The sequence below is a fragment of the Parasteatoda tepidariorum genome, chromosome 3, assembly GCF_982258835.1.
Source record: "Parasteatoda tepidariorum strain Cologne lab strain chromosome 3, Ptep-v5.0, whole genome shotgun sequence".
Classification (NCBI taxonomy): Eukaryota; Metazoa; Arthropoda; class Arachnida; order Araneae; family Theridiidae; genus Parasteatoda; species Parasteatoda tepidariorum.
This window is the reverse complement of record NC_141757.1, coordinates 36,730,032-36,745,976: the sequence shown is the minus strand read 5'-3', so window position 1 is coordinate 36,745,976 and position 15,945 is coordinate 36,730,032. Positions and strand designations below refer to the sequence as shown.

General features: G+C 27.7%; 1 protein-coding gene across 22 annotated transcripts in view; it reads left to right on the top strand.

Moving 5' to 3' along the window:
- The window catches only part of l(1)G0196 (inositol hexakisphosphate and diphosphoinositol-pentakisphosphate kinase), a 66,802-nt gene that overhangs the window by 13,407 nt on the left and 37,450 nt on the right, over window positions 1-15,945 (top strand). For 9 of the 22 annotated variants that reach the window (XM_087159069.1, XM_087159072.1, XM_087159075.1 and 6 more), the window contains 11 exons: window positions 2,421-2,594; window positions 3,151-3,296; window positions 3,941-4,026; window positions 5,669-5,835; window positions 6,258-6,359; window positions 7,352-7,513; window positions 9,121-9,242; window positions 13,064-13,165; window positions 13,269-13,355; window positions 15,016-15,091; window positions 15,178-15,290. In XM_087159069.1, the coding sequence (XP_087015195.1) occupies window positions 2,421-2,594; window positions 3,151-3,296; window positions 3,941-4,026; window positions 5,669-5,835; window positions 6,258-6,359; window positions 7,352-7,513; window positions 9,121-9,242; window positions 13,064-13,165; window positions 13,269-13,355; window positions 15,016-15,091; window positions 15,178-15,290 (1,337 nt within the window). Of the gene's footprint in view, window positions 1-2,420; window positions 2,595-3,150; window positions 3,297-3,940; window positions 4,039-5,668; window positions 5,836-6,257; window positions 6,360-7,351; window positions 7,514-9,120; window positions 9,243-13,063; window positions 13,166-13,268; window positions 13,356-15,015; window positions 15,092-15,177; window positions 15,291-15,945 lie in introns of all 22 variants that reach the window. The other 13 variants (XM_087159086.1, XM_087159081.1, XM_087159080.1 and 10 more) reach the window with 2 other exon arrangements.

Here is a 15,945-nt window from a genome sequence, read left to right as displayed (position 1 = left end):
ATTTGTGTTATATGTGTGTACTTAATTAGCATGAGAAATTGTTTACTGTTGTTTGGTGAGCTTGTTCAGTTTTGTCTATAAACTATAAAGGGTATAAACATATATGTTAATTTATATATTTTTTCTTTGTTGTAGTTTAAGAATATATAACTTTGATAACATAATAATATAAAAGATTTTTTTAATATATAATTGTATAAATGTTATAATTTTTTTTAATCACTGATATTTTAAGATTTTCCATTATTATTTTTTGTTTTGTTTTTTAAATGAATAATGCAATATTTACTACATCATAACCTATCAAAAAACTGTTTGTTTTATGAAAATTGGTGATAATAAGTTCAAATTAAATTGGTGTAACGTAAATAATATGAAAGCAAAAAATTAGTGCTCATTTACAAATTGTCTAAACTATATGAATTTGCTTGTAATTTAAATGTAAACTTGACTGAATTTTCAAGCCGACATTTGAATAAAGAATTCTATGGAGTTCTTAACATGTGAAATATGAGGTATAATTAATATAATTTTTTTTACTTTGGTGTCAGATGTAAAAATTTTAGTGTCAGACATAAATTTTTTTAGTTGGATATAAATTAAATCAGTGATAACAATAATAAATACTGAAAATTACTTTCATTTTTTTTCTTAATTCTATAAACATTATTTTTTCTATTAAAAAGCTTCTTTAAATTTAAATTGTCCTCTATTTCCTGTTGGAATAGGTGTTTTATAAAATTTTTCAGTGTGTAAAAGTTAGTTAAAAAATCACTAATTTTAATTTTAACTGAGCCGCATTTTTTAACAACAATGTAAATGCAACTTATATTTAAGCAATATGTCTTTCAATCTAATAATATTAAAAATCCTGGAATAAAAATAAATTAACAACTGTCTCTAAAAATTTTTCTATTTTTTCTAAATAACATGTAAAAAAATTTAAAAAATGCAGAAAAGTTTCACAATTTTTAAATACAATAAAATCATCTATTGAAAAATGTTACTGTACTTTAACAGAAGGACAAAAAAAAAAAAACACTTTAGTACTCTATTATCAGTCTATAAAAATTTTTCCTGCAAACCCGGCTCCCCCCAAAATGATATTTTCACGCAGGTGAAATGATAATTTTGATACCATATTTATGACCTGCATAAAATTAAATTATTGTTTCATACAATTTTCAGTTTTTATAATCATTGTATTTGATGCATCAAAACAGAAATGATATTAATCCGTATACTACACCTTTGTTTTTATTAGCAACATTTGGAGCTTTACGTCTAATGAATGCATATGGCAACCCTTTAGCAAGCATTTGTGCTAACCTAAGTATGAGTAGGTGCTTAAAGTCAAGAAAAGTTTCTGAATATAGGCATAAGTTGCATTTCTCTAAAAAATAACAATAATTACAGAATATTCGGTAAAAAATTTTTTTTACTTTGAATGCATACACTTTTTAAGCTCTTCTAAGCAAAATGATTGATTTAAAATGTTCTAAATGAAGTTAAGTTGTTTCTCACAAAATTTAAACTGAGTTGCTTACTCCAAAAGAAATACTTATAATAAAATGAAATAAAATAAAACTTCACTGATCAATTTTAAATTTAATAATAACAATGAATTTAAGAATGATCAATTTTAAATTTAATAAATGACTTTAAGTACAACATAGTTAAACAGATTTCGTTAGGTTACTGAAATGAAATTTATTGTTCTAAATTAACCCCTAAAAGAATATTTAGATGGTTTCTATTCATATTTCACTTCATTTCATAAAGGAGCAAAATGTGAGATGAAAATAGATGATAAATGGAATGAAAAAGTAAAGCAGTGGTGTCGAACATAAAAATAATTAATGTCCATCTTTGGAATTTTTTTTTCTTCTGCTAATCGAAAATGGTAAATGTTTCTACACATTTGGGCAAGATAATCTGTTTTGATTATCTTGCTTTACTGTGGTTAGAAATTTCAAATGATGTAGCCCTTTATTTAAGAGCCTATAGCTGATTGATAACTTATGTTAATAAGTTTAAAGTTATTATTTCTAAATCTTCAGTTTTTAACTGGAAAATGATACATTGTTTGCTTAAAAATATTAAGTTCAAAATTTTGGTCACCTGGTTTGAATTGCCCTACTAAAATAATGTGCAGTTTTTTTAACCTCGGATTTCACTCTTAAATTGAAATTTTTTTTTTTTTTTAAAAATTCGGACTTTCAAGAAATCATTTGTGAAAGTACCGATAAATGACATTTAATATTTATTACATTCAAATAATTTTTTTAGAACTTTATGTTTACTTGTTTAATCTCATCTTTGATTTATTTTTAAATTTTAAATTAAAATAACTTAATGTCATGAAAAAATTTAAATTGTGTAATATAATGATTAATTTTAGTTTTACTTTTTTTTTATAGGAGGCTGATAAGGGTGCTGAAGATGATGAATTGTGTGAAGGCAAGCAAGTTCTTGTTGGTATATGTGCGATGTCTAAAAAATCTCAATCCAAGCCAATGAAAGAAATTCTGACTCGCCTCGAGGAGTTTGAGTATTTGAAAACGGTTGTCTTTCCTGAGGAAGTCATTTTAAATGTTAGTTTCATCCCTTTCATTCTCAACTTATATTTTTGATTGCCATTTGAGGAAAGTATTTAAACATTATTACCACATGTGCAGCAGTATATAAAAAAAATTTGTGCTTAATCATTTCAAGTGTTAGTATTTATTAAAGGAATTCTTTATATTTGTCTTGTAATTCTTTGTATTTGTCTTTGTACTGTATTTTTTACACATTTATTTCTGAAAATCATAAATATTTGATGTAGTAACATTTATTCAATTCAAATCATACTTTCATTCAATATTTCCGTGCCTCAGAATTCTATTAACACAGTATATTGTTTGGGAAATTTGATATTTCTAGATCAATCACAGTGTTGTTCCAGTTAAACTAACTTATATTATGTTTACATTGGTCAATGTTTTCATCACTTAAATAAAATCTGCACTCAAAATAATATATTCAATAATTATTATCAATATCAATAATAACATTAAAGGTAAATACCTTTTGGGCATTAAATGGTTTATGTTATGTGATTAGTAATTTATTGTTCATAAATCATTAATAATTGTGGTATTTTTTCAGGAGCCTGTTGAAAAATGGCCTCTTTGTGATTGCCTAATCTCATTCCATTCCAAAGGATTTCCTCTTGCAAAAGCTGTAGAATATTCTAATCTTCGGAAACCATTCATCATAAATGATTTATTTATGCAATATGACATTCAAGATAGGTATGAATTTCATCACTCTTGCATGATCATTGATTGAAACATATTTGTATTTATAATACCTTTTTTTAATTGTTTATTCTTTATGGCAGCTTATTTTTAGATAAAAGTATATAATTTTTATATTCCATTATTACTTCAGCATCCCAAATCTCAAATGGCAAAAAAAGTTACAATGAGAAATTTTGATGCTCTCAATTTTACCGCAAAAGATCAAACTGTAATTCTTAAAATTGCTATTTATTTTAAACAATGGGATACCTGCAAGTGACGTAGTAAGGGTATCGCGATCCTGATTGGTTGTTGAAACATGGCATTTGTTTACATTAGCGACTGTTCTTTCCATTCTATTTCGAGTAAGTTAAGCCTGTTAAGTATTAATTCTCATAAGTGACACATTCTATATTCTTTCATAAAGATTCTTTCACTAGGATTTCAATACTTTCGCGATATGTTTCTCAACACAAAAACTTTTCTATTTGCTGCTCTCTTATATGGAAGGTTTAATACATTATTTTAGCTTCAACTTATTTTAGCTTCAACTTATTTTAGCTTTAGTGTATGAAACTTATTTAAAATGTTGCTTTACTTTTTTAATTTTATTCATACATAGTATTTATTAAGATCTCTTGTTTATCTTTTTTTAGGCGTAAAGTATATAGTATTTTAGAGAATGAAGGAATTGAGCTTCCGAGATACGCTGTTTTAGACAGGGAATCAGATCTTCCATCAGGTATGCTAAGAGGTGTGATATAATTTTAATTATTCCTTCATAATATAAATTTAAATATAGTTTCTATATCTTAAATTGTTTTGCGACAATTTTTATGAAATGATTTCAGATTGTTTGATTTTCATAATTTCTAAAATATGTTTAAAATAGTTTTTTTTAAAAGAAATTATGTAAAGTTATCCTTATGCTGCATTTCAGCTCCTTTTTTTGTTAATATTTGACAGTATTTTAGATTTAAATGACATTACATATGAGTATTAGATTCTAATAAACATTTTAGCGCAATATCTTCAAAGTGAGCACTTTCTCTGCTTAAACTATCATGAGATCAGCATTACCTTTCACTATTAAAATACCTGAAAATATTTATTGACAAATCTGTCTTTCTTTAAAAAAAAGAAGATTTAAAGCAAGGTTCTATCATGGCAAGGAAACAAGAATTGTTTGGGAATATGATTTTGACAAAAAGAAAAGTTCAGGTATATGGAATTTTACAATTATTTCTTGTATGCATTCCTCACCAACATGGTAAATTTTTTCCTTCTAATTAAAATTGGAATATAAATTTGTATAAAATACTCTTTCTTTAGCAATTTCTTGTTTCAATTTTTTTCTTAAATATAATTATATTTTTTGACCCGCAATAATATTCTCTAAACCACAGTATTAGTTAATTATTTTAAAAATTAAGCTTTCTGTATAAATTAATTTTGGTTCTTAATAATCTTAATCTCAAGGGTGATATATGCTGACTATATGACTGATATTAATTTATTAATAAACTATATTACAATGTGAGTTTATAAATTTTTGAAGTTCTTCTGCTGAATTTTTCTTCTATTTGTAATTTATATGTTACTGCATAATAAAATTTGCAAGTTTAACCTTCGTGTAGTGAAATTCTGTTTCTTACAAAATGCCATAATTTCTATTAAAAAAGTTTTGTTGCTCATTAAAACAAAATTTCTGTATTTTTGATTAAATATTTCAGCAATTACTATTAATGTGCTCTTGAATTTTATTGACATTTTTCTGAAAGAGTTAGATAAATTTATTTTATAAATTGAGTGAAAACTCTGCAAATATTACAGCAATGGAATTATTTTTGTCCACAATTGTACCAATTATATTAAATAAATGTTGAAATCCTATTTTAATTTTTTCACATTAATCATGCTTTTTTATTTACACATAATAAAAATTTTTATTAAATAGTTTATTTGTTCGCATAAGGCAAATATTTCTATAATTGGTTGTATTCAGAATAGAACATAGCAACTAAACTGTTATAAGTGCAACAAGTATTTATCATTTATTGGGATGTGTCAATACATATTGGTTACACACAAACTTATAGGATATTGAAAAATGGGAGGAAATAACTACTGTGAGGTAGAAAGGACATCAATATAACATTCGATTGATATATGAGCAGTTTTTATGTATTACATCATTCAACTCTTTTTGTTAGTTTTTTTTCTCCCTTCTCATTTATAGCCTTATTCTTTAGTTAGAAAATTTTTTTGCATTAATAAAAATAATGTTACTGAAATCCTAAGTAATATTCAATAAATTAAGTTGCTGCTTTGAAGTTATCAAAGTTTGAGTGCATTTTACTTTAATTAATTACACTGATCATTAGTATTTCACATTATTACAGAATTGGTTGAGAGTGAAGATCATGTGGAGGTGGATGGAGTGATATTCAACAAACCCTTTGTGGAAAAGCCGATATCTGCCGAGGATCACAATATATACATCTACTATCCAACATCTGCCGGTGGTGGAAGTCAAAGATTATTCAGAAAAGTCTGAGCCTTAAATTTTTTTTATCTCCCATTAGTTTAATTGTATTGTGTTCCATTTGAACTTGAGATTGTATATTAAACAAGTTCAAATGTAGTTTTAACGAAATATAAAAGTTTTCTAATATTTATGACTGTTTCTAACTTTTTTCATTTATTTAATTGTTAAATCTTCCATATACTTAATTGTTAAATCTTCCATATATTTAATAATCGGTATAAAATTGTTATAGAAATCTTTTCTTCCAAAATTTAATAAAGTAGTGTTTCATAAAAGGTTATTTGTCATTTTTTTTATAATCAAGGGATTCTTTAGTTTCATTAAATATTAAAAAAAAAAAAAAAAAAAAAACTGACAAATCCAATGTAAAATTGAATAGTTGGTTAACTTATGTTTGCTTGCTAATGAAATTGGGTTAATTTCAGATTGGCAGTAGAAGCAGCGTTTATTCTCCTGAGAGCAGAGTTAGGAAATCAGGATCTTTCATTTATGAAGAATTTATGCCTACAGATGGTACTGATGTTAAGGTTGTTACTTGTAGTTCGATTTGATTAATTATACATATTTTTTTGTTTATTTGCGTAAAAATGAAGTTTATGTATTTTTCATCATTTATTATTTACACATTGTTTTTTGATTAAAGTAAAAATCATGAGCAAAAATTATTTACCATAAATAGCATTTATACAATATTTCTCAAATATTCTACTTTATTACTTCTATATGAGAAAAATTGAAAAATAGTGCAAAGTATTTTGGGAGGTGTAAAGTGTAATGATTGTTGAAAAAAAAAAAAATTTCAGATCTTTATAGAATCTACAAAGAGTTAGACATAATAAAATTTATATCAGTTCAAAGACTAAAATGAATCTGAAAAAGGATCCGGTGGATCTACTGTCTAGAAAAAAATTTAAGAGTTCTCAAAGTTATAAACTGGAAGAGTATCCAAGAAGAAAGCAGCTTGGAACTTGCTTCTGAGAAAGGCCCTGGCCCACTCTGGGCTGGCATGCCATTGAAGAAGTAGAAAATATAAGAAATTCAAAATTCAATTCCCTTCAAAATATTGACTGAAGTTACAGAATTAAAGGTGTTTATTTTCTTCATTATAGCACATAGTTTATTATAAAACTCTTTCTTAGAGTCTTTACAAATTACTAATTTATATTATTTAAAAAAATATCATTTTTTCTTTTTATTATTGATTTTTATAACATTTTCGTATTTGGTGATAACTTTGTTGATGTAGATTGATGTACGCTCTGAAACGATAAGTTTTATACTGTTTTGGACGTTAATTTAGCCACCCTCTTGTTCAAACATCTTTTTTTGTTCTTTGATGTTTTAAAAAAGATTTCTTTCAAAGCCAACAAATATGTATCGCATGCAATAAACCATTTTAAATTACTCTTCAGTTTCACAATAAATAAAAGAAAATTCACCTTTTACAGAAAAGAGACACTTAAAAAAAAAAAGAAAATCTACTTACTTTTGTGTTTAACAGTTTTATTTATTTTTGTAGGTTTACACTGTTGGACCTGATTATGCGCATGCAGAAGCTCGAAAATCCCCTGCTCTAGATGGCAAAGTTGAAAGAGATAAAGAAGGAAAAGAAGTTAGATATCCTGTCATTCTAAGCAATGCTGAGAAACTTATTGCTAGAAAAGTCTGTTTAGCTTTTAAGGTATAAAAACATTTATCAAATTCAATCTTAATTCTTCTATCTTAAAATTCAGGTTACTGTATGACAGGGATGCATCTACCTTTTTTGATATCAAACCTCAAAAACTGAAGAGTGTTAACATGCATAAGGAAAAACTGTTTTCATAAAAATGTAAGATGTATGTGTATCCTGATTAAAAGTAACATGCAAAATTGTAATCATAATGATGTGTAATATATAGTTTGTCTACGCTAAGAACTATCCCCCACCACAATGTCTGAGGTCGTCTACTGCTATGAAAACAAGAATAGCGCATTTCAGGGAGGGTAGTTTCTTTTAATTTTAGAGCTAACACAATAAATCAAAGAAAAATATTCAATTTTTCTCGTCGACTAGACCGAGCCAAAACCTGTCCTAAACAATGACCTTCTTGAAATAGTTATACCTTGTTACCTTAATCACCGCCATGGGTCCAGACGAATGGCTAGGGGAGTTCTTACTTTAGACGAGCTATATGTAAGAAATTGCATCCCCTGCAAGCACTGAACTCATCTCCAAAATTAAAACTTGAAAAATAAAATGGTTCAGGTTTGCATTAAAACAATAAATAAATAAAAGAGCAAGATAACCAGTAAAAAAATTAAAGAAACTGGCTTTCTAATACAGCTGTATTTCAAGGTACTCTTTCTTAAATTTTATTTCACTAAAAAAACTTAATGTATTTCTTTCTCTTCTGGGGCCACTTTATAAACTTAAAAGGCGAACTTTGCCCTTTGCTCCATAAGTTGTGCATCCCTGCTGTAACATACAAAAGAGTCATGCATCCAAATTTTAGTGATCCCAGAAAATATATTTTTTCTGATAGTAGGTCTTTAAGGCTAACATAAAAGCTAAGCATGAGTTGCTTAATAGAAAAAGAAAGGAGGAAAAAAAGAAATCAAAATCAGGACTATTATTTGTTAAATTATGTTTTATCCTTGTTTCAATGATAACTAAAAAATATCTAACTAAGGCATTACTGCAACAAATAATTGTGAGTCAGAGGTGTAATGTAGTCTCTACAAATTTACGTGACCAACAGCTTAACTGTTGCAGTGTGGTCATCATTTCACGGAAGACACCTTTTATTTCCCAGACTATGGTACCAATCAATTTGAATCTGGGTGGGCTTTAATCATCCATTGAAGATCGAATCCCAGTCCTAAAAAATCTGTTGTGATAAAGTAAATGCCTTTAGATAAAATAATTTTAAATAAAAAAAATGAGTTGATGAAAATAAACCGAGAAAAGAATTTAAAATTTTTTTAAAGAGATATCTTTCTTCTGTCAAAAAGTGTCTTGAAAATAGGCGTCTCGATCTAAAACTTTGTACTGTCATAAAGAACTAGCCTAAGTTTTATTTTTTTTAAATTAATGAAATTATAATTGGCAGATTCAGTAGTCAATAATGCTGTTAAAGAAATATTCTGGAATTAAAAATGACCAAAAAATTTATATAAAAATAAGATTAAGAAAATAATTATCTTGAAAAGGTTTCTATAGTTAATGTAATAAATATAGTTAATGTAACAAATAAATATAGTTAATGTAATAAATAAATATATTTCACTCTTTGAATTGAATTTTAGCAAACTGTGTGTGGTTTTGACCTTCTAAGAGCGAATGGAAAATCTTACGTTTGTGATGTGAATGGCTTTAGTTTTGTTAAAAATTCAATGAAATATTATGATGATTGCTCTAAAATTCTAGGGTAAGTATTTTTAAATAATGAAAAAAGCTGTTGTTCTTACATACTTCTTAAAAAGACAACTGCTATTGCAAACAAGAATTTGTATTGTAAAATATATGTTTCTGGTAAATTTTTTTCCATGATATAAAACAGAAATCTATTAATAATATAGTGTCAATTTCAGAATTGCAGAAGTTAACTAAATTTTATATGTAATTACATAATTTTGATTTTGTTAAAATTTATTGGCAGGCATTTAGTTATAAAAGTAAAGAATAAATACAAAAGCATCCATTGTCATTCTTCTCAAAATCAGATGATTTTTTTCGTGTCTTTACAAGTTCCTAATTTCTATTAGCACAATTAGCTTTTTTCTTCTTTTTTTTATATCTAAATTATAAGTGGCAGAAAAGGATGTTAGAGGGAAAATATTTCAAGTATTACTGGTACAGTAGGGAACCGATTATCCGGAACGATCAGGATCATCGCTATTCCCGATAACTAATTTTTCTGGTTTTCTGAATCGCTACAAAAAGCTGCTTTTTTATTGTCAAACTCGACTGAAATTTTTTGTTTTTTTTAAAAATAATCTTAAAAAGAAGAAAAATTAATATACATAAGTTTAATAAGAAAAAAGGGGAAAAAAATAAGAAATAAAAATATATACAGGCTTAATGTAAAATGAACAAAAAAGGTAAGAAGGAAAAAAAAAAAGGGGGGGGGTTGGGCTCCATCTTCCTCATCGCTTTCTTCAACTTCGTCGTTGTCTGCGTCAGAACTCAAAACTAGCCATTCCTTTTTTTACTTCATTATTAACAAATGAAAATGGAAAAATCAGGAGCATTTCTTTTCCCTCCTCTGTGCGAAAAAAATAACGTTTGAATATAATTCTAGTTGGAAAAAAAATTCTTTCAAAAATTCCTGGAGAAAAGAAAAACACAATTTCTTTTTACTTAATTGTTTTTTTATTACTCTCAAATCAGAAGAGAAAAATCGCGAGCGTTTCTTTCCCCTCCTATGCGCGAGAAAGACATCGTTTGAGTATAATTCCGGAAGAAGGAAAAAAAAAAGGAAATCCTTCAGAAAAAAAAAGAGAATCCTTCCAAAATTTCTGGACAAAGGAAAAACACAATTTTTTATTTCATTATTCTTTATTACTTTCAAATTAGAAGAGAAAAATCGCGAGCATTTCTTTCCCCTCCCATTTGAATATAATTCTGGATGGAAAAAAAATCTTTCAAAAATTTCTGGAGAAAAGAAAAACAATTTTTTTTAACTTCATTATTTTTTATTATTCTCAAATGATAAGAGAAAAATCGTGAGCATGCGAGAAAGACATCATTTGAATATAATTCTGGATGGGGGAAGAAAAGAAAAAAAGAATTTCGAAAATTTCTGGATAAAAGGATAACAATTTTTTTTCTTCCTTCATTGTTCTCAAACATTTCTTTTCCCTCCTCCTATACTGCGCTAGAAATACATCATTTGAATATAATTCTGGATGGAAAAATAATCTTTCGAAAATTTCTGCAAAAAAGAAATAAAAAAAATTTTTACTTCCCAAAAGAAAAATCTTTCTGCAAAAAACTCTCTAACGTTCTGTGACAATATCTATCGCCGTGCTTCTGGCACGTGATTTCTATCTAGAAGAGTTTAACTTGGGTTTCAACATTTTGCTAAAACATTAATCAAAATTAGAAGGAAAAACAGGTGTATCACAATCTTATTCCTCATTATGCTTAGCTATTTTATTGCTAATTATGATTATGATTAGCTATTATCCAGTTGAACATAAATTGGCAAGCCCACACAGAAGCTGACAATAAAAAGAATTTATGTTCTACCATGTTCCGCCCCCTCCTCACACCCCATTCAAAATGAATGAATTTGAAAACAGGTGCAGTTGCAATACTTGGCCTTGAGTTATTATTCCCGTTTCTTTGGTTTCTTTGCTGTTGCTATGTTAAATGGGGAAATAGCAGAAAAGACAGATAATTTTTAAAAAAATAAGAAAAAGTAGAAAATAACAGGAAAAAAAAGAAGGAGTGCAGAGATGGTAGGAAAAATAGGAATTCTGCAGTCCCTGTAGGGAGTACTTTAAGAGATTTCTAAGAATCAAAGAGGAATAAAATTATTTCTTTTTAATTTTCCTGGACTAAACAATCAACAGACATGATGACTCTTATTGTGAGAAGCTGGTTGTAATGACTCCCTCTACTTAGGGCCTGATGATAAGAAAACAGGTGTTCAATGAGTCACTCTTCACTGAGCTATGGTCCCGCAGTGGACTGATCGTTAAGACACGGCTCCCAGCAGATCACCGAAGTCAAGCATCACTGGCTGCGGTCAGTGTGCGGGTGGGTGACCACTTGGATCAGTTTGCGTAGGGACCGAGGGTGTGCGGTATTGGTCCTCGTTAAACTGTTCTACCGTAAAGTGCTCGACTTCGCGTGCAGGTCGTCGGGCTACCGAAGCGGGGGTGCCATCCCCTCTGCAGAGGATCAAAATTGTGATGGCATGTCTTCGGATCATCCTCAGGGATGTTTCCCAGACCGTCGCCAATAGCCCATTGTGCAGCTCTAGTGCGACGTAAATGAACTACAACAACATCACTGAGCTATGATTGAAAAGAAACAACTATGTAGGGGGTGAGGAAGGGAATGATTGATGATATTTAGTACAAGACTTTTACTTCTCTTGACAGTGTAGGGAACTAATGATTATTTCTGAAATGATGGTAAAGTAAACATCTTTTAAAAAAGAAAGAAAAATCCTAAAATCATAGGAGGAAAAAAAATTTTTTTTTTTATTGGCGGGAAAATGTATCGAATTTCGTTCTGATTTCCGGATAAGAGGTTCTGTACTGTACTTATATTTTCAGCAAGTTTAAAATTTTAAATCCCTAAATTTTGAAATGTTAAGAATATTTCTTTTTGCATCAGACTTTTCAAGTAATGTCAATCCCACATTTCTAAATTAGTGACTCAGTATATGCATATTCCAAACATAAAAATGCGTAATTTTTATTTTTCGAAGTCTTTTTATTTACTGACTAAATTTTAAAAATTAGAGATACATTTTAAAATTGTTCTAGGTAGTAGGTTGATTTACAGCATATATCTATGTAAAAGTCGATCCCCTATTTTTGATTATGAGATAGCAATTTCCTGGTACGTTGAGTGTATAAATTGATGGTTGTGGGTTATTATTCCTATAGATGTCATGTGTCAAATGATACTAGACACTGAGTAAAGTGTGGATTCAAATGTTATGGTAAAATATTTTATAGAAATGTGGAATTTAGAATTCTTTCTATGGGAGTGAGGATTTTTTTGGGGGGACTCAGAACACTGTTAACGTTAATGAATCTGACACAAATGATGATCTGGAATCTTTAAATTTGTAGCTTTATGTTATGTTTCAAAAGTTTTCATTGTGTTATATATTTTGAAATACTCTTGAATACATTATCTTAACATTTCTAATTCCAACGTAATTTAAAGCAATGTTTATTTTTATTTATTTATTTTTTTTTTAAATTTTTAAAAAAAACTCATATATGTAAAGAAAATACGATGAGAGGAAACACGAAATTAATTGCATATAACATATTAAAAATAGTTTTTGAAAGGTGTGATTGTTATGATAAATTGATACAGAGTTATTCATATCTATTTCATTGTTTATAAAGCATTGAAATTTCACGATAAACATATGTCTGACTTTATTATCAGTGTGTAAGTCAAGGTGTATACGGTAATTCTTTTATTATTCATATCTAATTTTACTTTAAGTTCTATTTTATTTATAAAATGTCCAATGGATTATTATGAATCTTATAGCAATATGATTTTGAGAGAACTTACACCTCAATTGCATATACCCTGGTCCATGCCATTTCAACTAGATGATCCACCCATTGTTCCAACCACTTTTGGAAAAATGTAAGTAAGTTTACTTTTTATTGATATAACATTCCTATCATAAAAATTTGGCATAGCATGTTTTTCAAGATTTTTTTAAAGACATGCCCTTTAATTCATTTAGGATGGAACTACGGTGTGTCATTGCTGTTATAAGACATGGTGACAGGACACCAAAACAAAAAATGAAAATGGAAGTCAAACATTATAAGTAAGACTTGCAAGTTACAGTATTGTCTTTTTTTCTAGCAATGCAACTTGTAAATCCTTTTTGAGATCGAAAATAAATTAGATTTTTCAAGTTTATCTTCGCTAATATTATTTTTGAACATTTATTTATCGTGTATTTGTTTTTAATTTACTTGAAAAATTTGTGCATGTTTATCATAAAAAAATACTTAAGTTTGTTTAACAATGTTAATTATCGTTAAGCTTTGTGTATTATTAATAAGCTTTGTGTATTTTTTTCTCCCTTAGTTGTTATACTTAGAATTACATTAATATTAGCTTTTATACAGCTTGCGCATTTTTATTATTAATTATTTTTGACTAATAACATCTTGATTTTTGTAATTTTATTAAATAAAGAATGCTTTATTTGTGTTAATTTTATAATGTTGCAACATGTTGAACTAAACGTAACATCGCAAAATGTTAAACATGACACATTGTTTACAGCATTTTTGATAAATAACTTACATCTAGAGAACCTCTAAGTCTCAACAGAAACGAAACCACAGAAAGAAATTACCCCAAGTGTTAACTTGAAAATAAACCACTAAAAGAGACAAACATTTGACAAATATAGGGAACAATATTTTCAAACAAAACAAATATGGTCTATAAATTTATTATACTCTTTAAAAATAAATATACAAAGGTTTGGAATGGATCATTTTAAGCCTAATGAATGCATATCATAGATCACTTCGGTTTTTTGTGGCAGTGTAATATTATCTTTTAAATACCAATAATGTAATGTACCAAAAAGATGGTTTAAATATTTTTTTTTAAAGCTTTTGCTATTAAACGTGTAATTTTAAATGGAAACAAGTACTTTTTAAGTACTGAAAAAACAACAACTTAACACTTGTTTTTGGAAATAAAAAAAAATGTTTTGAATTAGATTTTTTTTTGATTGAATTGTTTAGACTTAGAGGTAGGGCAGCTCTGAAGAGCAGGGCACATCGAGGAGAGGTCTAATGTACCCAAACCCTAAATCATGATTAGCAAAAAAGCTTTATAGCTGAAACAAAGTTCAGCAAACACCTGACAGGAATATCTTGTAATTCCCAGGCCTTAATGCAATGTTGCCCCAAATGCTCATATCTTTGATCAGAATAGACCTCACAATCACAAAGTATATGTCGTGAAGACTCCTCCACAAGATGACCACCTCAGCAATGAGAGTGCAATGTCCAGTGAGAAAACCAATGACATCCTCAAACTATTTCTGTTAAGCTGAAGAAGCTCTTTTTGATGCACGTTAGGGTAGTCACGATTTAGCTGAATGAACAACTTAAGTGAGATGTTTTAATGAGCATTAAAATGTCTTTTTTTCATGCAATAGCAAACAAGACAGTACTTACAGTTTTTATAATGGAAGAGTTGCTATAATGGAGATACACAATAAAGGACAAAAACTTTATTTGATTGACAATAATATTAAAAATATTTTTACTTAATTATTTTGATGTATTTAATTATATATTTTTTAAATTTATATTCATATATTTATTACATTATTTATACTATTACAAATATTTTTATTTTTTATTCAACTCCATTTATAAATTTGATAAGTTTAAATAAAAAAAATTATCTATAGTGTTTCCTTAATGAATTTTCAAATATTCTCTTAATTGATTTAGATTTTTTGAAATATTTAAAAAATATGGTGGGTATAAAGATGGACATGTAAAACTAAAGAAGCCTAAACAACTACAAGTGAGTTAATATTTTTTAAAAATAACTTTACTTCTTTAAAATTTGAATTAGCTTAATCTTGAAACTTTAATTTTTTTTCTTTTTAGGAAATTTTAGACATCTCTAGATTTTTATTAAATGAAATTGAAATGAAAAGAACAGATCTTGAAATAGAAGAAAACAAAGCAAAGCTTGAACAGCTGAAAGCCGTTTTAGAAATGTAAATACACATTTTTATACATATACATATATATACCTTATTTTAAAAGAGTTTGCTGAAAGGCAAATGTGCTATCACTTCCATTTAAGAGTGGTAAATTTATATAATTTATTTTAATACAAATTTTATCATATTAACAGCTTATTTTTGAAACTTAACAACACTGAATGTTTATATATATAATGAATAACATGTTTAATCCTTGTTTCAAGGATTCTTTGTAAGCTGGATAAAACTACTATAGACAGATAAATAGTTTTATCATTTGTCCTTGTTTTTTCCTGTGTATACTACAAAAAATATGAATTTTAAAAGAAAAAGCAGCATCATCAATTATCATTGACACATGCAAGCATTTGAAAATTAGGTGTTCAATAAAATACTTTATTTTACCTAATACCTAATTATGTTGATATGCTCTGTAATAGTCATCATCTTTTTAAAGGTTTAAAATGATTAGAATAATAGTATTTATACCTGAAAAAAAATGTAATAGTTGAACTCTTCTAGCTGTCATAAGTTGTTTCATCCTTTTCAAAAAAGGAAGTGCTGTAAGTTGCCTTCAGCTTTCTAAGGCATAGGTTGTATTGGCACGGCCGGATTATCCTATAGGCACACTAGGCACGTGCCTAGGGCCTACGAAATTCAGGGGCCT